The sequence below is a fragment of the Tenrec ecaudatus genome, chromosome 10, assembly GCF_050624435.1.
Source record: "Tenrec ecaudatus isolate mTenEca1 chromosome 10, mTenEca1.hap1, whole genome shotgun sequence".
Taxonomy (NCBI): Eukaryota; Metazoa; Chordata; class Mammalia; order Afrosoricida; family Tenrecidae; genus Tenrec; species Tenrec ecaudatus.
This window is the reverse complement of record NC_134539.1, coordinates 72,937,096-72,960,931: the sequence shown is the minus strand read 5'-3', so window position 1 is coordinate 72,960,931 and position 23,836 is coordinate 72,937,096. Positions and strand designations below refer to the sequence as shown.

The window sequence follows — 23,836 nt, the reverse complement described above, 5'->3', positions numbered from 1 at the left end:
AAAGGGAGCTGAGACTCTATGACACCCTCTGCCTCCCTGTCATTTTTTCTAAGGAGGGAACAAGTGCCCAGGAAGGTTGAGAGGACAGCTGAAATGGGAACTAGGCCTTTTGATTAGCAAACTCTTTAGCTGACTTGTCTTGTCATTGTTGTTGGTTTTGTTTCTTTGCTTCCTGTCTGTGTTTTGTATGGTTTTCTGAATATGTCTGTGTTTTGTATGATTTTCTGAATACAGGATAGGTAGATCTATAGAGACAGTCTCTGGGTTAATAATTAACTAAGGATACGCAGGGGAGGGTGGGGGGAAATGACCTAATAACAATGAGTAGAGAAGAAAATGACTGATCCCGGCGATGACTGCACAACTCTTTTTAATGATTGAATAATTAAATTGTATATGTGAAGTATATGTCTGTACAACTATATATTAATAAATAAATAAATTAATAAATAAATGGCTAAGGCCCTGGAAGTTGACTGTGTTCCCTTTTAGTAGATCTTATCGGGCCACTAAGTTGGCATAGACTGGATGGCAGTTGGGTTTGGACTTTTAGTTTTGTAAATCCCTTATAAGAGGAAAATATGGAGGGAATTGAAAGCGGATATTGAACAAAGTCCTGTAGGTGCAGAGGAAAGACCTGCTCTAGGTTCACAGAATTCGAAGTCCCATTAACTGTTAACTGATCAATGAAAGGGAAGTGCCTCCTCCCCCTTAATTCCACTCAGCCCCTCTGTGAGGAACCCCAGCCCCAGCTAAACTCACTGCCAAACACCAGAGTCCAACTCCTAGTGACCCTAGGGCAGGAAGAACTTTAACTCTTTATGGGAGTAAATGGTCTCATCTTTCCCCAGCAGAGAGGCTGGTGATGTTGAACTGCTGTGGCATAATGGTTATGCATTGAGCTGTTCACCACAAGGTCAGCAGTTCAAAACCACCAGCCACTCTGTGGCAGAAAGATGAGGCTCTTTCCCGTGAGGAGTAAAGTTAGTCTCAGAAACCCTACAAGGTCACCACGAATCAGAATTGAGACCATGAATCCGAAGTGAGAGTTTCTGAGGCCTTGTAGTTAGCAGCCCAACGAATGACCCTAAATCTCAGCGTACAGATCTCTCCCTCCCGTGTTCCCTGCAGTGACCACTACCTTTAAGGCATTGTGGAAATGTAGTGTCTTATCAATTTAACAACCAAAACAACAAAATCGAACCTTGTTACCGGAGTTGCTCTGTATTCATCAAGATCTAGGCTCCCAGGCGAATAGATTTTTTTTTCTTTTAAAATGTTATTTTGAGGGTTTTTAAAAAATCATTTTGTTGGGGGCTCGTACAACTCTTATCGCAATCCATAACATCCACCCATGGGTCAAGCACATTTGTACACTTGTTGCCATCATCATTCTCAAAACATTTGCTTTCTACTTGAGCCCTTGGTATCAACATCTCATTTTTGCCCCTCCCTTCCCTCCCTTCCGAACCCTTAATAATTTATTAATTGTGATTATTTTTTCATGTCTTACACGTTAACAGATTTTGTGTGTGTGTGTGTGCACAATGGATGGTGGGTTGGACCTCAGATCGTTCGGTGAGCTGCCGAATCTTCGACAGGGCGCCAGCAGAGACCCTTTTCCTGAACGCGCTGCCTAGGAAACGAGGGCTCTCCATAGAAGCGAAGAAGCCCCCTCCGTTGACCCCGCCCCCTCCATTGACCCCGCCCCGGGTTGCTTAGGAGACGGGGAGACGCCACGTCTGGGTCGGTGCTGGCTGGAGCGGCTGAGAAGTGCGCAGGTGAATCCTCGGAAGACTTTACCTGAGCGCGGCCATGTGCAGCCCCTATGCGGACTGGTGGGGCAGCGAGCAAAACTGCCTGGAGATCGGACCCACCGACTTGCTGGAGCGCAAGGGCTCCCTGACCCTGCGCTCCCATTACAAGAAATATTCGAAGGCGGTGCTGGTGCATTCTTGGTGAGCTGGGTCCTGCAGTCGTCCGGCCACAAGGGTTTGGGGAGGAGCGAGGACTGGGTTGTAGGGAGGAGACACGGAGGAATAGAGAGGGGGCAGGTGTGGAGAGGAGAGAGGACGCACATGCAGAAAAGGGGGAAGAAACGGACAGAAAGAAGGAAAAAGAAGTAGGCAAGAAAGAAGAGAGTGGGGCGAGAAAGAAAGAACTAGGAAAGGGGCCAAAGAGAAGACCCGGCAGGCAACACACTGGGGATGAGAGATGGGTGGGGCAGTTAGGAGTAGGAGGCAGGCTAGCCCTTCCGGAGCACCCACTGGGACCCACCGCAGGGAACTCCCAGGACCCCAGACATCATAGACCATGCCTCCAGCCAAGGACTGCGGTCTGATAGAGGCCTGGGGAGTACGTTGGAGTGAAAAGTACTTAAAAGGCAGGGCTCATGAGCATTTGGCCTCTAGCCTTGTCTCTTGAGGAGTGGGGGTGGGATTGGGGATAGGGGTAGGGATTGGGCAGGTGGAGGAGGTTAGGGGGAGAGCCACAGGGAGTGATTTGTAGGAGCCCCCTAAGGACTCTTCTGGCCAGAGATCACCAATTGGTGTTCCCACTGGGTGAGATAAGAGTCCAGCAGGCCCTAGGCATCAACGTTTTAAGAATTTGTTGCCTCTCATTTTAAAACCAGGAGACCTCACATGAAACCCAGGGCTGTGTATTGCCCTGAACACTTTGAAAGGTCTGACAGCTGTGGACCTTGTTACTTCTGGCCACGATGAACAGAGCTGAGCTCTGGCTTCTTTTGAGAACGGGCTGTAGTCTTTCTACCACGTCTTTCTCTCCTGAAGTAGCTGGTGGGTTACCCCTTTGGGTTAACATTTTAGTGCTTAACCACTGTGCCTCCTGCACCCCTAAAATGGGACTGGTCCTGTGTTTTGTAACTTCACTCATGTCTCCTGCCTGGCCCCAGGAGAAATCTCAGTTATGGTACTAATACTTGAGGCCTTGGGACTGTTTCGTGTTATGAAATATCCTGGCTAGTGACTCACAGATTAAAATAGGGGCAGAAAGGGGAGGGAGCACTTTAGACAATGAGAATTATTTTGGGGGAGTCAATTTTCCTAGCAGTACTGTTGACCATAAATATTTCTGGAATATCCAAAACATCTTGGGGGAAGAGACAAGAAGGGAGAAATGAAAAGATGTCAGCCTGTCTCTTGGGTCATTTTGCGTGGGAAGAAGATGAATGATTTTGTCTCGAGCCCTAAGGCTAATGATCCCGACTTGGTCCTATTCATTTATGTAGTGTATGTGAGTCTGGCAGCTTCACTTGTAAAATTCTAAATGGTTTCACAATTTAGAACTTCCATCATGTCAATCTATCTCATTGAGGGCTTTCTTTGCCTCCACTTTACCTCCTCCAGTGATCGATCAGTCCTTCCTAATGGCATGAGAAAATAAAGGAGTTGAAACTGATTTGGGTAGCAATTGTATAACCCTGCTGGATAAGATTGAACTATAGAATGGGATGACCTCGTATAGGGTTGCTATGGGTCAGAACATTCTTGATGGCACCTAACAATAACTGACCATTTTGGTTTTATGCATTTTGTCATAATAGAATATTAAAATGTGTATTGAACTTAAATATTCTTTATTCCTTGTTTTTAAATTTAAAAATCTATCTACAAATACTTTGAAAAATTGTGCTTGTATTTTTCTTTTTAACTCTGTGATCTGAAACACACCATCTGGGTGGCCTCTTCACTTAGCATTTGATTAGTTAAGTAATCCTGCTAAGTAAGTAAGTTACTAGTTAAGTTACAAAACAATTTGCAACAAGGAGAAATTCTGACCTCCCTCTGCTCATATCACTGAAACATCTGGGTGATCTCTGATTTCCCTCTTATCTGGTGTGCGATGGAGGTCTGCTGGACTTCACTATGTGTGCTGAAAATGGTTGTGTGACATGAACATAATGAAGTGATATGCTTAGTATGGTTGTTAGTGGATAGCTCGAGCCCACTCCTGGAACAAGGCATTGCCAAACAGTGTCTCCCTTCCCTCCCACGTGAGTCCTCGAGGTTCTGTTGTCAGGCACGATCGAGGCAATCCTGACTCCCGTAGCACCCCATGCCCGAGTAGAGCTTTCTCGGTTCTACTAGAACTGTCTTCTCTAGGGGAACTGTCGTCTCTAGGGGGTCAGTTCTTTTTCCTAGGGAGCTGCTAGCTGGGTTCAAACTGCCAACCTCTCAGTTATCAACCTAGGGATTAACCCAGGTGCTCTGACTCTAAGGTTTCTTTTTCATCCCATTTTCTACAATCTCTATTTATAATTTAAACTGTTTTATTGGCATATAGTTCACATATCGTACAACTCAGTTGGATCACATTAATAATTTGATGTTTCTGAGAGATACTTTTTCTTAAAAGGATCGTTCCCTTTCTTTAAAAATTAAAAAAAATTAGAATTAGATCTTCTCTTAGTCTCTCGCAGAGATATTGAAAGAAGAGTCTGTGCTTAGGGGTCCCATATCCAGAAACTCAGACCGGTCTAATATTACATTTTGTGCACCAGTATCCCACACCCTTAGTAATCAATCCCAGGTATATTCCCCAGGCTTCTGCTTGTACGTATTTGAAAATTCAAGCAGATCTTTATGAGTATAGTGCACTTCTTCTTGGGTAATCATCTCAACCTCACCTTTAGGAGCTTTCTGAGACTTAATTTTAGTGACAGGTCTAGCAGAAATAATGGGTGGTGAGGGTGTTTCCTGGGTGCTCTCAGCAATACCTTATAAGGCATCTCCCTCAGGCAATGCTACTGATGCAGCCCCACCTGGAATACCAACTTGAATAGTTTGGCTAATCTGCTCAGGTGTGGATTGTGAATTAAAACTTTCAGCTGGGAGGAGTGGATCTATTGACTGGGGTGAGTTAATTGTTTCTAAGGGCTCAATATCCTCCTCTTCTGGATCATCAGCCCATATGTTCCCATCCCATGTTTCAGGGTCCCAATTTTTCCCTATCAATGCCCTCACTTTGCTATCAGACACTGCTCTAGATCTGCAATTCAGCTGATGTTGTAATTCAGCCACTCACATAATGAGGCTCTGGACCTGATTCTCAGCAATGTCAGCTTTTACTAGAGGAGAGAAGGCTCTCCTTTGTAACACAGATGGAAGTTTTCAAATCTGTTAGTCTGCACCGGAGGTGCGCTTCTGAGGCTCTGAGACCATCCCTCTCCTTGATCACACTTTCCATTGTAAGAAGGACCAGCCAACCAGCTTCCCTATACGTGTCATTTGTAAGGACAAAACTCCTGGAAAATATCAAACATACAATCACTCAGAGGCTCTCCTTTAACCAGCACCTCATCTATCAGTGGTGCTACTGTCGGTATTAGCTTTGCTATTTCACACCACCTCCCTTTCTTTCATGTAGCGTTATGGAAATATTTCATCTGACGGTTGCATAAGAAATGTTGAACTGAAGTTCTTTTGGGATATCTTCCTAGTTACTGGAAAAAATGGAACACTGAGACCCAGAAAAATTTAGACTTCATTGCTGTTGGGAGGTGCTGACAAGTTGGTTCTGACTCACGTGACCCATGTACAACACTGTCTGACTGCACCACTGGAGAAATGACATGGGGACCACGTCAGACTTCCTTTGGCAACAAGAGCAAGAAGGAGAATCCAACTCCACATCTGCCCAAGGGTAATTCCTATGAAGTGGAGGTCAGACCTGCCTCTTGCTCACCATTCTTCTTTCTCCTGTTCCGACACCAACAGTTCCTCCTCCTTGTGCTGGGCTTGATAATCTCAAGAGCCACACAGAACTCACATAGACTATTCCGAGTTGTGTGGGTTTACTAGAGAAGCTAACAGGTTACCACAAGTCAGGATCAGAAAACATTAAGGATTCAGTTCTTTTGTCCACAGCAGTGCCTGTTCATAGCCATGACTCTGGCCCTCTGTGGTCCCTTGGCCTGTCTTCATCCATCAGAACTTCAATCCTGTCCACTCGCAGCAAGCAAAGTAGTGTCATCTGCATATCCACAGGTTGTTGATGAGCCTCCCTCGAGTCCTGATGTGGCATTCTTGATGCAGCACAGCCTTTTGGATTATTTACTCAGCATGCAAATTGAACAGTATGGTGAAAGGATGCAGTCCTGATGCCTTCTGGATTTTTAAACCACAAAGAATTCCCTTGTTCTGCTTGAACAACTGCCGCTTGGTCCTATCCAGGTTCTGCACAAGCACAATGAAGTGTCCAGGGATTGACATGTTTTTGCAATGTGATCCACAGTCTGTTATGATCTACACCGTCAAATGCTCTTGCGTCGTCAGTAAAACAAAAGTAAACATCTTTCTGTTACTCTTTGCTTTCAGTCATCTATCTACATCAGCAATGATCATCATCTCATGTTCTCTTGTGAATGTGGCTTGAATTTCTGCCAGCTTCCTGTTAATATACAGTTGCAATGATTTTTTGAATTATCTTGCATATGATATGAATACTATTGTTCAATAATACCTGCATTCTTTTGGATCAGCTTCCTTTGAATTGGAATGGGCACAGACGTAAGTCTCTTCCAGTCAGTCTTCCAAATTTTTTGGCATAAACCTGTGAGTACTTTCCAGCCTTGCATCTGTATGTTGCAATATTTCAATTGCTATTCCATAAATTCCCGAGTCTTATTGTTTCCCGATGTCTCCAATGCAGCGTGGATTTCTTTCATCAGTTTCTAGACCATATGCCACCTCTTGAAATGGTTGCATGCTGACCTACTATTTTTGTTACTGTGACTCTTCAGTCTTTTATTTAATTTTTAAATTTAAAACATTTTTAGATGCAATCCCTCTTGGCAATGGACCATGGATGTGAATAGCCTTGTTAACATGCAGAAGGCATTGGGAAGTGGATTGTGCAGCTTCAGTTAGGTTAAAATTCAGCATCCCATCATTTGATCTCCCTTATGATCTGTAAACATTTATTCTGGTTTTTAATATTCTCCGCTTTCTTTTTGTTTTTTTTTAGATTAAATCTGCATTGAATGTTTAATGATTACCCTTTTCCACTTGTACATTTAACACAATATACCTTCTAAATTGAAATGCTTTTAGTATTATACCTTAAAGTTGACATTTTCTGCCAAGTTATCACAAGATGCATTATCTGAAGAATAAGGAAGTAGTCTAATTTGTTTCACATAATGAAGTAACCCACAAATGCTGAGATATACATTCACAAATAACTTTCCTTTCTCATTTACATTCAAAAGATTGGTGAATCCAGAAGAATTCCTGCAGTCACTACATGGAGCAGACTGTATCAGTATTTTAATAGTTTATTCCAACCCATTTCTTCTTTTATACTCTAAAACATCTTCATTATGTTGCTTGATGAGATAGACCCACAGGAAGACTGTGGTGCCCAAGGTCAGCCCAACCTTCAGCCAATCAGGTTTGCTATTTATCGGCTCCTGAACGTAGAATTTCGACCTCGCTGAAAGACCGCTCGGGAGCCGGGCTGGGGTCAGCAGCCGGGAGAAAGGCTCTTTTTGATTGAGGTTTATAATCTTTTATTTTTTTAATTTTTGTTTGTTTTTAAATGTTTTTCCATGTATGAAATCCAGGACAGGAAAATCTATAGAGACAATACCAGAATTAATGGTCCCTTCTGTGTATGGCAGGGGAGGTTGGGAGAAAATGGAGATCTAATAATGATGAGTGCAAGAATGAAGAAAATGTTCCAAAACTGTTGTGGTATTGATTGTACAACTCATGTTAATGGGATTGAACTATTGAATTGTCTGATGTGTGAATTGTACACCAATAAAACTAGAAAAAATAAAATATTTTCCAATTAATCTTTGAACCTTCAAGTAGTTGCTTCTTGTATCAGGTAATATTTTCCTTATGTTGTTAGGTTGTGACTCATCTCAACCCTGTGCACAACAGAACAAAACATGGCCTGGTCCTGTGTCATTCTCACAATTTTCTTATGCCTGCGCCCTATTTTACAGCCACTGTGCTAATCCAGCTTGTCGAGGTGCCTTCCTGTTTCATTGCACCCCTGTTTTACCAAGCCTGGTGTCCTTCTCTCGGGACAGGAGGTGAAGTCTTGCCATCCTTGACTCGAAGGGGAATTCTGGCTGCACTTCTTCCAAGACACGTTTGTTTGCTCATTTGGAAGTCCAGGGCACTTTCAATAGTCTTCACCCGCAGCATAATTCAGAGGCATCAATTTAAGGACTAAAGCTGCACCTGCCACTGGCCCTTGTCCCTTGTAGAATCTTTCAGCTCAAGCCCTGCATTTTTTTTCAGCTTGAGAAATGCGAAGTGTATTCTTTCATTTTGATTTTCTAACTCCAAGTCTTTATTCAGTTCAATATAATACGTTATCTTGTCTTCTCAAACCACTCTTTGAACTCTTCTATTCAGCTCATTTGCTTAATCATTTCTTCCGTTCACCTTAACTCTCCTACATTTAAGAGCAAGCTTCAGAGTCCCTTCCAACACCAATTTTGCCTGTTTATTTCCTTTCTTTTAAGTAATCATTTACTTTCTTCATGTGTGATGTCTTGATGTCATTCCACAGTTCATCTGGACTCTTGGTCATTAATGGTCAGCGCGCCAAATCTATTCTGGAGATGATCTCTGAATGCAGGTGGGATTTACTCCTCAAGTTTGTACTTTGCCTTTTGGGGATTTATTTAAATTTTCTGCAGCTTCAACTTGTACTTGTATTTGATGAACTTGCATTTGATGCAGTTAGCTTCTGACCTGTTGCTGAATGATGATATTAAACTTCTCCATTTTCCCTTTTGCCACAGAGGTAGTTGATTTGATTCCTGTGTTTTCCATCTGGTAATATCCATGTATATAGTGACTATGTTTTTAAATTTTTCCCCAACAGTTTTATTGGCATACAATGCACATCTCATACAATTCACTAGTTCAATGATATTTAGAAGAGTTGTACAATTATCACCATAATAAGTTTAGAACATTTTCTTCATTCTTGTACTCATTGTTATTCTTATTTTTTTATTAAATCATTTTATAGGGGGCTCTTACCGCTCTTATCACAATATTTACATACATGTGTCAAACACATTTGTACATATGTTGCCATCATTATTTTCAAAGCATTTTCTTTCTACTTGAACCCTTGATACAAGCTCATTTCCCTTCCCTCTCCCACCCTCCTTCCCTCATGAACCTTTGATAAATTATAAATTATTATTTTCACATCTTACATTGTCTGATGTCTCCCTTTACCCACTTTTCTGTTGTTTGTCCCCCTAGGGGGTGGCTTATATGTCAATAATTGTGACAGATTTCTCCCCCTCCCCACACCTTTCCCTTCTCTTCCTGGTATCTATTTTCATTATTGGTCCTGAGAGGTTTATCTGTCCTAGATTCCCTATGTTGTGAGCTCTTATCTGTAGCAGTGTACATGCTCTGGTCTAGTCCGATTTATAAGGTTAAATTGAATTCATGATAATGGAGGGGAGGAAGCATTAAAGAACTAGAGGAAAGTTATATGTTTCATCACTGCTAAACTGGACCCTGACTGACTCATCTCTTCCTCGTGACCCTTCTGTAAGGGAATGAGTGACTATACTTTTGAAAAATGAATTCCCATTGAATAAGCTGTCGGTCTTGCAATACTCTATCATGTTCTTTAGCATTGTTCTCTATGATGACTTTTTTTTACACCAATGACGTTATTTCCCCCCACCTACCAATCCCCCTTTAAGGAGTCCTGGAGATGTACTGGTCGAGCTGCTAACCGCAAGGCCAGCAGTTTGAAACCGCCGGCCACTCTGTGGGAGCAGAGATGAGACTCTACTCCCACAAATAAGTTCAGTCTTGGGAACGCACAGGAGCAGTTCTACCCCGTCTGATAGCACTGCTATGAGCTGCCGTCAACCAGATGGCAATGAGTTTGGTTTGTTTTCACGTTTCCACATTCCAGTCATCACTGATGAGGATGCCTCTTGAGTGTAGGTGTGGTCCACTTTGGACTGCAGAAGCTGGTAACAGATGCAATTCCTTCGGCACGGTTGCTGCATAAGTTTCCGAAATAGTCATATAACTCATATTCCGTGGTGTATGGATGTGGTGAGAGTGCCATACGTAGGAGAGATCTTGAAGTGGTATTTTTGATAATGAATGTGATGTCACTCCTCTTTAATTTGTCAGTCCTGGCGTAGTGGGCCATTTGATTGTCCAATTCAGAATGGCCGGTACCAGTCTGTTTCAGCTCACAAATGCCTGGGATATTGATCTTTGTACGTTCCATTTCATTTTTGATGATTTTTAACTTCCCCCATGCATACGCTGGTTATATTTCATGTTTCTGTTATTAAGTTGTTTGTGGTTGGCTGTTTTCATTTTTGTGCACACCCTATCAGCAAATGAAGGTCTTCAAAACTTTGCTCCTTCCATGTCATTAAGGTTGATGCTACTTTGAGGACTCTGCTGGAGGCAGTTAGTTAATTGTGCCAACCTGGCCGATAAACACGTGGGGTTAATTGAAGGGCAGAGGGATAAATGGCTTAGTGAGACTCGCCTTTCTAGTTCTTGGATCTCTTGCTTTCTAATGGTCGGACCAGGGTGCAGCTGCCTTAGCCAGTTCCCTGCTTCAGCTGGCAAGGCTCACTTCCTGCAAGACATCCCTGAGGAGAAGCCTCGTGGACCTACCCCGATGCAGCCCTGGGTGCTGGAGCAGCCGTGTGGTGACCCTTGCCAGTGCTGAGATGTTTACACACTCACTGACTCGGCTTTCCTCCTGCAGTCTGCATCCTTGCATGTGTTTTGTGAGATGGAGGAGAACTTTGTGGATTGGTGTTGGACATATGGGTTAATGTTGGACTTGTGGGTTTGGTCAGCACTGGGTTGGGGTGTTTTCTTGATGTCCACTTACCCTTTATGTAAAACTCTCGTATACATATGAGTTTCTGTGGATTTGTTTCTCAAAAGTCCTTATTCTGAGTGCCCGGCACCCTGAGGGGGCTCATCTTTGGGTAACATGCCCGATAATGTTTTGTTGCCATTCATAAAGTTCTCCCGGGTCAACAATTTCCCCACAGAAGATAGCCAGGATCTTCTTCCTAGTTTGTTTTAATCTGAAAATTCTCCTGAAACCTGTCGACCATGAGTATTTGAAATACTGGTAACATAGTTTCCATTATCACAGCAATACTCAAGCTACGGCAGTATGACAAACTGACAAACTATGGTGGAATTTAGACTAGCATTTAATAAATTGTCTTGTGTCAGGCTAGTTTACATATATCTATATATATCTTTCCTGGACAAATTGTCATCCGGTAATGAATGAGGATAAAGAAAAGAAATTCATTCGGATCACCATGGAGACGATTCATGCCCTGGTCTCCATGGTGACACATAGTTTAAGAACTCAGGTTAATTTGATGTATTTTTAATTTCAAATTACTTTTCTTTGCTGCTTAAGCCCAGAATTAAAGAACCTGGCTGCTTAATGTGCTGCTTCCCACCGCCCCCAACTTCCTCACCCCCACCAGCACACACACATAGTAGAGAGAAAATAGAAAGAAGAGAAATATAATGTAATAATTATATGCTAGAGAACTTCCTAGTTTCAAAGAATTTTACAGAAAATCATTTGGAAAAGGGTAATGAGAATCTTAAAAGGGAAAATGAATCTTTCTGTGAAGTTGTTCAGGCTTAAACCCTACTCTTCTGTTTGACCCAGGCTTTCCTTTGGGGTTTAGCCCCCACATTCAGAGGGGGGCCCCAGACTTTGAGCTCCAGCACATCAATCGTGTACTTTAACAGAAAGTAAGGATCTTTGTCATTCCTACTGCTTTTAATCAACCTCCCAGAGAACTAACCCAGGAGTATCTAGCAACTCCGTGTCCTTAAAGCCCTTGCTAACGTTAGGTGAATCTTGTTTGTCTGACATTCACACCTCCCCACCTCACCAACCAACGTCCACCCAAGGACCAGAATTAAAAGGCGGAGAGAAAAATAAAGCCCCTCAGAGCGATAATCCGCAGCCTGCCTTGACTGAACTCGGAGGTGCTTCTCCCTCTGCCAGGCCTCCACCTTTCAACGCTAACATTGACTCGGACCCACACTTGCAAGTTTCTTAGCTCTCAGCTTGGAAACATTAGACATAAGCTTGGTTGCGTAGCTTTTTCACAGCTACCATTTGAAGAGGGGAGAGAAATGGCTTTAAAGAGAGCCCCCACCCCCATTTCTTTCTTTGGTAACAGTAAGAGTTGAGAATAAGGAGTAGATAATGAAGTCATAGTTGATTTCTCACAGCAATAAGCTCGGTGCAAAAGGACATGTGTAGGACTGAAACGTGGCTGCAACAGTGGACTCAGCATGGGACGATTGTGAGGATGACACAGTATTTCGTTCTGTTGTGCCACAGGGCTGCTACCATTTGGAACTAATTTGATAGCACCTAAAATAATGAGCTACCTCTTTGAGGAAGAGCCCCTGGGCTCTAATGGTTAACTGTTTAACTACTAATGGCAAGGTTGATGGTTTGATTCCACCCACAGGTTCTGCTTCTAAAATGTCACAGCTGGCTTGGTGACTCACCACCCCCCATTCAGGCTCGAACACTCCACCCTCCAGCCACTGTGGTGGGGGCACTTATCCCTCCACATGGCAACGGCGTTCTAAGCCACCAGTGCGCAAGTCTCAAACAACAAGAACAACAACAACAAACTCACTGCCCTCGAGTCAATGCTGACTCACAGTGAACCTATCCTTTGTAGGAAGGTGAATTTCATAAGCCTTGCTTTGTCCAGGATAGTTTGCTTTTCCTGAGAATTGTTTAAAGCCCCTCTTTTAGAGAGAACCTGCTTCAGAGGATGAACGACCAGGTCATTCTCGCCAGCTGCTGTCAGTTGTCTGAGACTCCGTGTCACCTCGTGTGTGTCAGGATGGAACAGTGCTCCACGGGGATTTCCAGAGCTCTTTGTTTTTGTAAATGAATAGCCTCTGCCTGTGGCGTAGTCGAAACCTTCTGGTTCTTGTTGTTAACAGAAAACAGAAACTTCAGGGATTTAGAAAACCCTTTAGCTTTTCACAGAGCCCTGGTGGTAGAGTGGGTTACATGTTGCATATCTAACCACAAGATTGGTGGTTCGAGCCAACTAGCCACTCCCAGGGAGAAAGATGAGGCTTTTGATTTCCATAAAGGTCTGTCGCTGTGAGGACCTCAGTGAGCATTTCTGCTCTGCCCTATAGGTCCACCACGAGGTGTCCAGTATGAGTTGGAATCAACGTGATGGCAGTGATTTCAGATTTATTTTGTGTTCCTCAACAGTGCCTTACTTTCAAAAAATTTCATTTTGTCAGTTAAAAGTTAATCAGCCACACACTATCTTTTTCTTCATCTGAGTATTCCTTGTGAGTCTTAATCTTTAATTATAAGCCACATGTAATTGCCTTTGATTTCTTAGAACACATAGTATTTACAAGGAAGTTCAGATAAGGAAAGTGAAAAGATTTAAGAATTGAAAATATATCCCCAGTCTAAATGAGGTTTTATTTCAAAGAGCAACACATACCGGATTCCCGTTCTGTTAGGACACTGTGTAGCTATATGCGTTGAATGGCGTCTTGGTGGTTGTAGTGACCCACCGTCGGGATGCTAACTGAAGGGCATTCGTTCAGATCCACCTGAGGGAGAAAGATGGAGCGTTCTGTGTCTATAAAGATCTGTGACCTTGGAAAGTAAGAGGGGACAGTGCTATTCTGTCATAGAGGATCACTATGAATTGGAGTCGACTTGATGGCAGTGGGTTTGGTTTTGGTACATGGGTTGAAAGATATTGGAAGGATATTCAACATGTAACATGAAATATCTATTACTGGATGGTGAATATATAGATAATTTGTTCTTTTAAAAATCGTTTTAATAGGGGCTCACACAATGTTTATCACAGTCCATCCATCCATCCATCCATCCATCGTGTCAAGCACATTTGTACATTTGTTGCCACCATCATTCTCAAAACATTTGCTTTCTACTTAAGCCCTTGGTATCAGCTCCTCATTTTTACCCTCCCTCCCTGCCCTCCTCCCTGATGAACCCTGGATAATTTATAAATTATTATTATTTTGTCATGTCTTACACTGTCCGACTTCACCCTTTACCCATTTTTCTGTTGTACATCCCCCAAGGAGGGGGTTATATGTAGATCCTTGTAATCGGTTCCCCCTTTCTGCCTTACCTTCCCTCCACCCTCCTGGCATCACTACTCTCACCACTGGTCCTGAAGGGATCATCTGTCCTGGATTCCATGTGTTTCCAGTTTCTATCTGTACCAGTGTACATGCTCTGGTCCAGCCGGATTTATAAGGTAGAATTGGGATCATGATAGTGGGGGCAGGGGAGGAAGCATTTAGGAACTAGAGGAAAGTTGTATGTTTCATCATTGCTACACTGCACCCTGACTGGCTCATCTCCTCCCCGTGACCCTTCTGTAAGGGGATGTCCAGTTGTCTACAGATGGGACTTGGGTCTCCACTCCGCACTCCCCCTCATTCACAATGATTTGATTTTTTGTTCTTTGATGCCTGATACCTCATCCCTTTGACACCTTGTGATCACACAGGCTGGTGTGCTTCTTCCACGTGGGCTTTGTTGCTTCATAGCTACTTCTCAGCCAGATGGCCACGTGTGCACCTTCAAGCCTTTAAGACCCCAGACTATCTTTTGATAGCCGGGCACTATCAGCTTTCTTCACCACATTTGCTTATGCACCCGCTTTTTTCTTCAGTGATCGTGTTGGAAAGGTGAGCATCATGGAATGACAGTTTAATAGAACAACGTCTTCTTGTTTGGAGGGAGCACTTGAGTGGAGGCCCAATGTCCATCTGCTACCTTAATACTAAACCTATAAATATATGCACATACATCTATTTCCTCCTCATCATATATAAATATACTTACATGTGTACATGCCTGTATTTAGACCTCTATAAATGCCCTTTGTCTCCTAGCTCTTTCCTCTATTTCCTTTACTTTCCTCTTATCCCACTATCATGCTCAGCCTTCATTTGGGTTTCAGTAATTCCTCTCGGTTACATTGCCCTTGATCAATCCCTACCAGGCCTCTTACACCCTCCTAATTACTGATTTTGGATCACTTGCTGTTCCCTAGTCCCTGGATTTGTTAACACCACTTCTGTTCCCCGATCTCCCCCTCTCCTATGTCCCCTGGGAACGTCAGCCCATTGTTTTATCCTCCAGATTGTTTATCCAGTCTTTCTTATCTAGACAGACCCTCAGAGATGATAATATGCACACAAACAAGACAGAGCAAGCCAAAGCAACAAAAGAAAACAAAAGAACAATAAGCCAATGACAAAACTACAACAACAAAGAAAAGCCTGTAGGTAGTTCAAGGACTGCTTGTTGACCTTTAGGAGTATTTTCCGGTCAAGTTTGATGGGGTGCCATGCCCTGGCCCCAAGGTCTATTTTTGGTACTCCCTGGGACCTCCTTGCTCTGTTTCCCTTGCTGTTCTGTTCCATTCCCTTAGTGTTTTTCCTCTGTGTGGAGGGATCAGATTGGGTAGAATTCCCATGCTGTGTCTCCAGTGTTGTCCCCTGTAGGGCTATGGGTCAGTGAGAGATGTTGTGTCTCATTGTGGGCCAGCCATGTGGTCTTCTCTGTGGATTGGCTGCTCTGAGCGGGAATATCGTCCTCAAGGCTTGGTGGGCCAGGATGTGCTCCACTCTCTCTCCCTCCTCCTTCATTTTCTTCCATGTGCTCTGATCAGACATGTCCCTCTCCCTGAGCTGCAGATTCAGTGCTGTCCTCTGAAGTCAATTGTTCTGGGGGGAATGTTCTTTTTTTTTTTAACTATGCCATTTCTAAATTGTCTATGAATAGCATGTATTGTTAAGGACAAAGTAAATACTAATAAAGTGCAGTTAATTATAAACATTTGCAATAGCTTTGTACAGCTTTTCCCTTGAAGCAAACATTCTCTAAATGATCAGAACTTGGACACGCACTTAATCTCTTTCAGGGTTTGAGTCACTCTTCTTGGTTTATTCGTAGTCTTTTTTTATATCTTTTTAATTGCTAGTTTATGTTAGGCAAAAAGGATGATGTTACTCATCCATTTGGTTTTACCACCTTTCATTCTCATCTGTGTTCTATAATGGTCGATCCTACGCCAAGGGTATTTTTAATCTGTTTGTACATTCTTCTTCTTCAACGTACTCACATGCCTACAAATGTCTTTGAAAGCAGTAGTTCTTTTGGGGAAGCAACTTCTTTTCTTTCTTTCTTTTTTAAAGACAAAATGTAGGACACTCTATTCTTCTTCACTGGCTACATTTTCCCTTTGGATGTTACTCTTGTAAGAAATCCAGGACACAGTCTCTGTCTGAAAATCAGTGGTATTGCATTGTGGGGCCTTGCCCTTTGTGTAAGAGTTTGTTTGGCCCGGACCAAAGCAAGGTCATTGTTGTGCTCTGTGAGGGGCTTCAGAAGGTCTTGGAATGAAAAGGTAACGGGGTTTTCCCTTGTCCTTTGTGAAATCCTGTGTGTCCAAGTACCATGCCTGTGCCACTCCCTCATGCTATGATCATCTTCCACCGGATTCTGGTTGGAAATACCTTCGTTCACTAGGAATCACAGCTACTTTTTCCATCACGCTTTTTCTCCTTGACAGCACTGCCTATCCCTTGACGGCTAAGGGTGTAAGGCGGTGAGGGTGTGGCAGGGTGGAGAGGAATGAGATTTTGATTAGGGGAGGTTTGATTTCTGGACCAAGAGACCAAGCTCAGTGCTCAGGGCTTGTACTAGCACTAGAAATACGTTGTCTCACAGATCCGGCGGGACCAGTCCCTGGGAAAGGACAGCACGCTTGGTAGCGTGTCAGTGCAAAGCAGGAAGATCCTCGGTAAGATGGCTTGGCACAGTGGTTGCCACAATAGGTCAGCCATTGTGCGGCTGGCCCAGACCCAGACAGTATTTTGTTCCATTGTAAATAGGGTCGCTATGAGTTGTTGGCACCTAACAATAACAACAATGGAACTAATATTGCTGGATAAATGTGTGTACATTTGCCTGAGAACTCATGACGACTGATGTGATTTTATGTGCATCCTGTCTGAATATTTTAGGTTATAAGTGACAGATACTGTAAGGTTTATTTGGGCGCGAAACAGAACCAGAGATCCAATTAAGAAAGTTTTAGAAGCAGGCTTTATTGAGAAGCTTGCGGGCGGGATCAGCAACTCAGGGCATTGAGTTATTGAAGCCGCGCAGGGGGAAGTTTGAGTGGTGTTTTTATACCCCTTTCTGACAGGCACAGGGGGAAAAAGGGGGATAACTATGCTTACACAAGGGATTGTAAGAAAAGGAAGTAATTGTTAAAATTTTCTGGGAGTTGGGTGGGCGTTGGGCAAACTAGCTGAGCAAGCATCTAGAAGTTGGGCAAGCTGACTGAGCAAGCATCCTGTTAGTAAAAATATGCTGGTTTTATACAAGTGAGGGGGGGTAGGTACAGGGTAAGTTTCAAGAACTTAACATAGTTCCAAAATCAAAATGGAGTTACTTGTGCTAAGATCCTTCAGATACTAAACTTGCACTACTCTAAGCAAAAAGCAAAGTGAATGAACTCATGAGATTCAGGGAATGGTTGGCTAACTCAGAGGTTGGAGATGGAGGCGCGGGACAGAGGTAGAATTTAGCCAGGAATGTGAAGTTGAGAAAGATTTTATTGAGGCAGGGAAAGAACTCCTGGGAGGGAAGGGAAGGGGGCTTCTTGAGCCCCTGGGAGGGTTCTATCACCCAAGGAGTTAGGTCAGGGAAGTCGCACCTGGCAGTGCGGCAATGAGACTTATATAGGGTATGAGCTTAAAGGCATGTGAGCCCGTAAGGGGAAGGGATGTGCTTTGCACTGTGGTTGCAAGTTTCGGGCCAGATGAGGTTTTGTTAGTAAATTATGTTGTTCCTAGGAAACAATACTGGGTAGAGGGGAGCTGTGTTCTGTCCAGGGAGGTTAACTCTGAAGGCAGGTGCTTTCAAGTTCAGGTGCTTTGGAATTCAGTCAGATCATTTGTCTTCTTGAGAAGCTGCTGTTACAAGGGGCTGCCTTGGTCTGGACCCAGCCCAAACACTAACCAGATGAGAAGGCAGGGATCCAACTAGAACAAAGGTTGCCAATGCTCCCAGACTCTCATCATCCCTACCCTCTACTCCTTTGTGTGTTTGCTTCATCTCACCATAGGAGCTGCTGCCACTTTTGCCATTCTACACCGGAAGACTGACTTTCAGGTATTTCAGCTCCAGACCCTCAAATTCCAGTCCGGATACCCATCCATGGGCCAATCATCTGCCTAGATTCATCTGATGAGGCTGAGATGACAGCACCCCAATAAACCCAAACCAAACTCACTGCCATCACGTTGATGCTGGTTTGTAGTGCCCTGTAGGAACGGATAGAAGAGCTTCAAGAGTAGCACTGCCTCGTAGGTCTCTTGAGACTGTAAATCTTTATGGAAGCAGACTTGGTTTGACCCACTGGCCTTGCTGTCCAAGGCTTAACTAACCCACCAGACCACCAGGGCTCCTTAACATTCAAATAGTCATTAGGAAAGATAGACTTCCTTAGGAGGGAAATGGAGTGTTGGATCTCAACTCGTGGAGGCAGCTACTGTACAAAATGAATTTAAGAAAAGAAAATGAATTTTAAATTTCAGATACTCAATTTTACAGCCAAAATTTAGTATCTATCCCATTAGTACATTGAGAGTTCTTACATTTGCTGTTATTTTAGATTAAATTCTCTATCCATCCAATGAAGTTTAAAAAATTGACTTTGAACAGAAGTTAGAAATCTTGTGTAGAGATTAGTCTTTTTATGATGCTCTGAAAGCCAATTAGTTGTGAATAAATTTTAAGATTGAGTTACTTGTTCAAGATGCACTACTATCTTCTGTTAAATGGCTGTTTAGTTTACTTCATTTTGAAATATTATATTTTAATTAATAGTCATGCCATGTGTTTTTTAAATCATTTTATTAGGAGCTCATACAACTCTTATCACAATCCATCCATACATCAGTTGTGTAAAGCACATTTGTACATTCATTGCCCTTATCATTCTCGAAACATTTGCTCTCCACTTAAGCCACTGGCATCAGCTCCTCCCCATGTGTTTTTTTAATTGTATTTTAACTATGTTTTGGTGTATTAATGAAGTTACTTAATTGACAGAGAAATTGTTTCTGTGGTAAGATGTTAAATCCCCAATCAGATCTGAAGAACTTATTTATGACAGAGTAAATTGTACTTCAAAGAATCTAGCCCCTTTTATAGAAAATTGTTGGAAAAAGATTTTGAAATGAAAACATAGTGTTAGCGATTGGGGACAAATTTTATACACTTGGGAAAATATGGAATGATCAGTTAGCAGCCAGAGGATTCAATGAGTCTTTTTGTTTCTTAAAATAAAGATTGTGTATTTTTCTTTCAAAATAAGCTAATAGCGATCTTCCGAATGGCATTTGTTAAAATATGCACTTGTTGAATCCTTGTTTTCATAGCAGGCACTCTGTTGGGTCCTTGGGTCTGAGAGAGAACAAGGCATTGCTTCTGCCCATAGGGGGTCAGAGATGACTGTGAGGTGGCAGGGCTGGCGGACAATTACAGCGTCTGTGATAAGTACCAGGGAGCGCCAATGGAACATCAGGTTAAGTGTGCAGCTGGTAATCACAAGGTTGACAGTTCAGACCTACCAGCTACTCCTTGGGAGAAAGATGAACCCCATGTGGGGCTGCTATGAGTCAGGATTACTTGATGAGTGGTGCAGGGTGGTGGTAGAATGTGCTCTGATTGGGGAAGCAGAATGGTTTGGAAGTACCCAGAAGGAGCCTTGAAGCCGTTGGTTCTCAACCTTCCTCATGCCACGACCCTTTCACACACTTCCTTATGTTGTGGTGACCCCCCAACCATAAAATTATTTTTGTTGCTACTTCATCTGTTATGACTCAGGCAACTCCGGTGAAAGGGTCATTCGGCCCCCCAAAGGGGTCGCGACCCACAGGTTGAGAATCGCTGCTTTAAACCTTTTGCCTCAGAGAAAGTTTCCTACAGGAGGTTATCCATAGGGAGAACTGAAGTGCGAGTTGTTTCTGTCAAATGGGGAGAGGGCTGCCCCTTCTACAACAGGGTGTGAAAGATGTGTGGCCAGTTACACAAATTTCATAATGATTAGTACCTAGGGTGTATAGTATGTAATTGCATGAACTGTTTTTTAACAGATTTATAGTTATAATTCATATCATACAGTTCAATAGTTTAAATATATTAAAAAGAATTGTGCAGTCATCACAACAACCAATTCTTCTTTTTTGTACTTGTGTTAGTCCGTGTAGAGTAGAGAAACAAATCCATATGTGTATATGTGTATAAGAAAGAGATTTATATACAAGAGGAATTGAATATTGAGAAAACATCCCAATTCAGTCTAGTCCAAGGCCATAAGTCTGATATTAGTCCATATGACCGATACCCATCTATAAAATCCTCTTCAGACTCAAGAAACACGTGCAATAAAGTCAAGTGCAGGATGATCACAAGCCAGTGGGTAGAGAGTCTTTGGGTCCAGTGGTGTTGTAAACATCTCAGCGCCGGCAGGGGTCTCTGTGTCGCTTCTTCAGCTTCTGAGGTCTGGTTGCATCCATGTGGCTTATCTTCTGCAATGTCTTCCAGGGAGTAGCAGAGAGAGAGAGAGAGAGAGAGAGAGAGAGAGAGAGAGAGAGAGAGAGAGAGAGAGAGAGGTGTCTTCCACCTCCAAGGAGGAATTCCCAGATTTCCCAGAATTCTCAGGAGAAGGCCATGCCCACACAGAAGTCTCATTGGCTATCCCCAGATTGACAGCCTAGACTCTACCCCTACACTCTTAATCCTTAAATTGACACCAGATTAGGTGATTACCACAGTACTTGCTATTATTAGCTCCCAATCTTCCCCCAACATACTCTACCATAACCCAAGAAATTGTTAATCCTGTTACTGTCTGTAATGATTTAGCGCTCATAGATTTCATATGGAGAAAAATATTAAAAACAAACACCCCTGTAACAATAGCAGAAGAAGAAGTCTCAGTTGAATAGCTAACAGAAGACAATGAAAACTAAAGCAAATTTAAAATGGGTTGAAAGGGAGAACAGACGATAAGCTGTTATATTTTATCCTAACTGCATCTGCATTAGTCCACTTTCCAGTGCACGCTGTCTGATAGCCAGGCTGGTCATGCCCCTGACCAATGCTCAGAGGAGATTGCAGGAACTGTTTAGATGACCGTGGGTGCATAGTAGATTTCCAGAGCAGAAAACGTGAGGCCTCCTCCTTTGTTCTTCTGCAGAAAGGCTTTTCTTTTCTGATCTCTTTCCTTTCCATATAAAATCTGTGATCATTTTTTCCATCTCCTTAAAGAGTGACTGGAGACCTGGTGGTTAAGTGGTTACTCACTGGGCTGCTAATTGTAAGGTTCACAGTTTAAAAACCACCAGCTGTTCCTCAGGAGCAAGGTGAGGCTTTCGACTCCCATCAAGAGTTATGATCTTGGAAACCCACAGGGCAGTTCTACCCTGTCTTGTAGGGTTGCTATGAGTTGGAATTAACCTGATGACAGTGAGTTTTTTGAGTTTAAAGAAGGATGTTGGAATTGGGATATGAATTTCATTTCCTATTGGGATCACTTTAGGAGCCCTGGTGACATAATGGCTTACACACTGGGCTGTTCACCCAGGGTCAGCAGTTTGAAAACACCAACCGCTTCACCTGGAAGAAGACTTCCAGTTCCCATAAATATTTTTACAGCCTTGGAAACCCATAAGGATATCATCTGGCAGATTGTAATGAGTGGTGTTTTTAATTATTGTTATTTTGAGAAATTCAGCATCAGTGATGAGAATTCATTCAATGATAGTTTAGTTTAGTGGATCACTTTGGGTAGTGTTAGCATTTCTACAATGTTGTCTTCTTATCCATGAGCATGGTATGTTTTTCCATCTATGTAGGTCTCTATGGGATTCCTGTAGAAGTGTTCTGTAATTTTCTTTGTATAGCTGTTGGATTGTCTGGTTAGATTTATTCCTAAGTAGTTCATCTTTTGAGTGGCTATTAAAAATGATGTTATTTTCCTGATTTCCTTTACAGCATTCTTTATGCTAATGTAAAGGAATCTGACTGCTTTTCATATGTTCCTCTTATACTTTGCCACTTTGCTGAATTCTTTCTACCAATTCCAGTAATTTTGTTGCTGAATCTGTGATTTTCTATGTTTAGGATTGCGTCTGCTAATGAAGAGTTTTACTTCTTCTTTGTTGTTGTTAATAGATGTCCCCGAGTCAGTTCTTACCTGTGTGCAACGTAACGAAACATTGCCGGGCCCTGTGCCATCCTCACAATCATTACTACCTTTGATCTCACTGTGGCAACCACTATGCCAATCTGTCTTAACCAGGGTCTTCCTCTTTCCACTGCCCTTGGACTTTAACAGCACCGTCCCTCCTGATAACATATCTAAGGTAAGTCAGATAAAACCTCACCATCCTTGCCGCAGTTACCCGTAACTCTTTCACATTGATCTCTTTCTGCTTCTTTTCTTGATTGATTATATAAGCGTGTGTCCAGTGGTGGGATTCAAATAATTTAATCATCAGTTTGTTGCCCTAATGACCATTTTAAGTATACTAAAAAAAAACCCCAATCTACCGAATGTAGTATATTATTTCATACAGTTAACACTTAAATCAGAGTTATAAAAGGGGTACACAAAACTTGATTATGTTATAAGAAAGGGTTTCAAAATATTGATGAAAAACTATTAAATAATACTGAACAAAAAACAATATCATTGTTATATAAGGTATTGCCATATTGCTTCTCTATTGGCATTCTCCCTGGAAATATTCTTCATTTTTATCCAAGTATCATCAGATGGGTGGTTTATTCTCAACCATGTTTCACTGTAGGAGTAGCACCCCATTTCTTTAGAGGTAGGGCAACTAAACTAATAGTCATTGTGTTTGGTATGTTAGAAACATGTGACTTCTGTTCCCAGAACATATTATATTCATCTTTGAAAACCCCATTCCACTTCATGTATATTTGAGTCTAGTTTGCTCCATCTGGCAATTTTTCACCTTCGGTTCTTTCTAGGTCTAAGGTGACCAGATTTTAACATTGGCAAAGCGGGACACCATTGATAAAACTCATATCCTGGTGAAATAGCCACATGGCAACTGAAAACCGTATACCCTAACTTGTCGGGGATTCTTTCCAAAGATCGGGATTTTAAAAAAACTCTGCGGGACACGGGAAAAATTGTTAAAAATTGGAACTGTCCAGCCAAAAGCAGGACATCTGGTCACCTTATACTAGGCATAGTTCTCTAATTTGCTAAGTTTCATTGACCTTTTACTGATAACACCATAAAACTCACTTTGGGACTGGTGCAGTCACAGAAATCAGAAACCCGATGTTTTTTACTTGACCTTACGGAAGGATTTATTCCAGGGCAATTTAGCTCATTGGGGCTTTTAACAATAAGGTGAATGTTGCTGTATGTCTTCGTTTTTTGTTTTTGTGTTTTTCTTACTATTCAGAATCCAGACATGATTAGGTCTTTTAATATCACAAGGCATCAAATTTCCAGAATCTCTTATTTCCCTTTTATTTTTTCTTGCAAACCATCCAGTGATTTCCTGCTTTCAATTCTTTTAAATATCTGGACAAACAACCAACAGCAACTGCTACACAGAACTCGCTTGCTGTTCCCTGTTAGAATAAAGCAGCCTCTAACAATTGTGGGGGATCCATAGGTGCAACCATA

General features: G+C 42.4%; 1 protein-coding gene and 1 pseudogene across 1 annotated transcript in view; one reads left to right on the top strand and one right to left on the bottom strand.

The window, feature by feature from the left end:
- The first annotated feature begins 1,815 nt into the window (after positions 1-1,815).
- The window catches only part of CFAP95 (cilia and flagella associated protein 95), a 107,669-nt gene continuing 85,648 nt past the window's right edge, over positions 1,816-23,836 (top strand). Inside the window, exon 1 of the mRNA XM_075559550.1 lies at positions 1,816-1,958. Within this exon, the coding sequence (XP_075415665.1) occupies positions 1,816-1,958 (143 nt within the window). The remainder of the gene's footprint in view (positions 1,959-23,836) is intronic.
- Positions 7,029-8,816, bottom strand: LOC142460198 (NADH dehydrogenase [ubiquinone] 1 subunit C1, mitochondrial pseudogene; annotated as a pseudogene).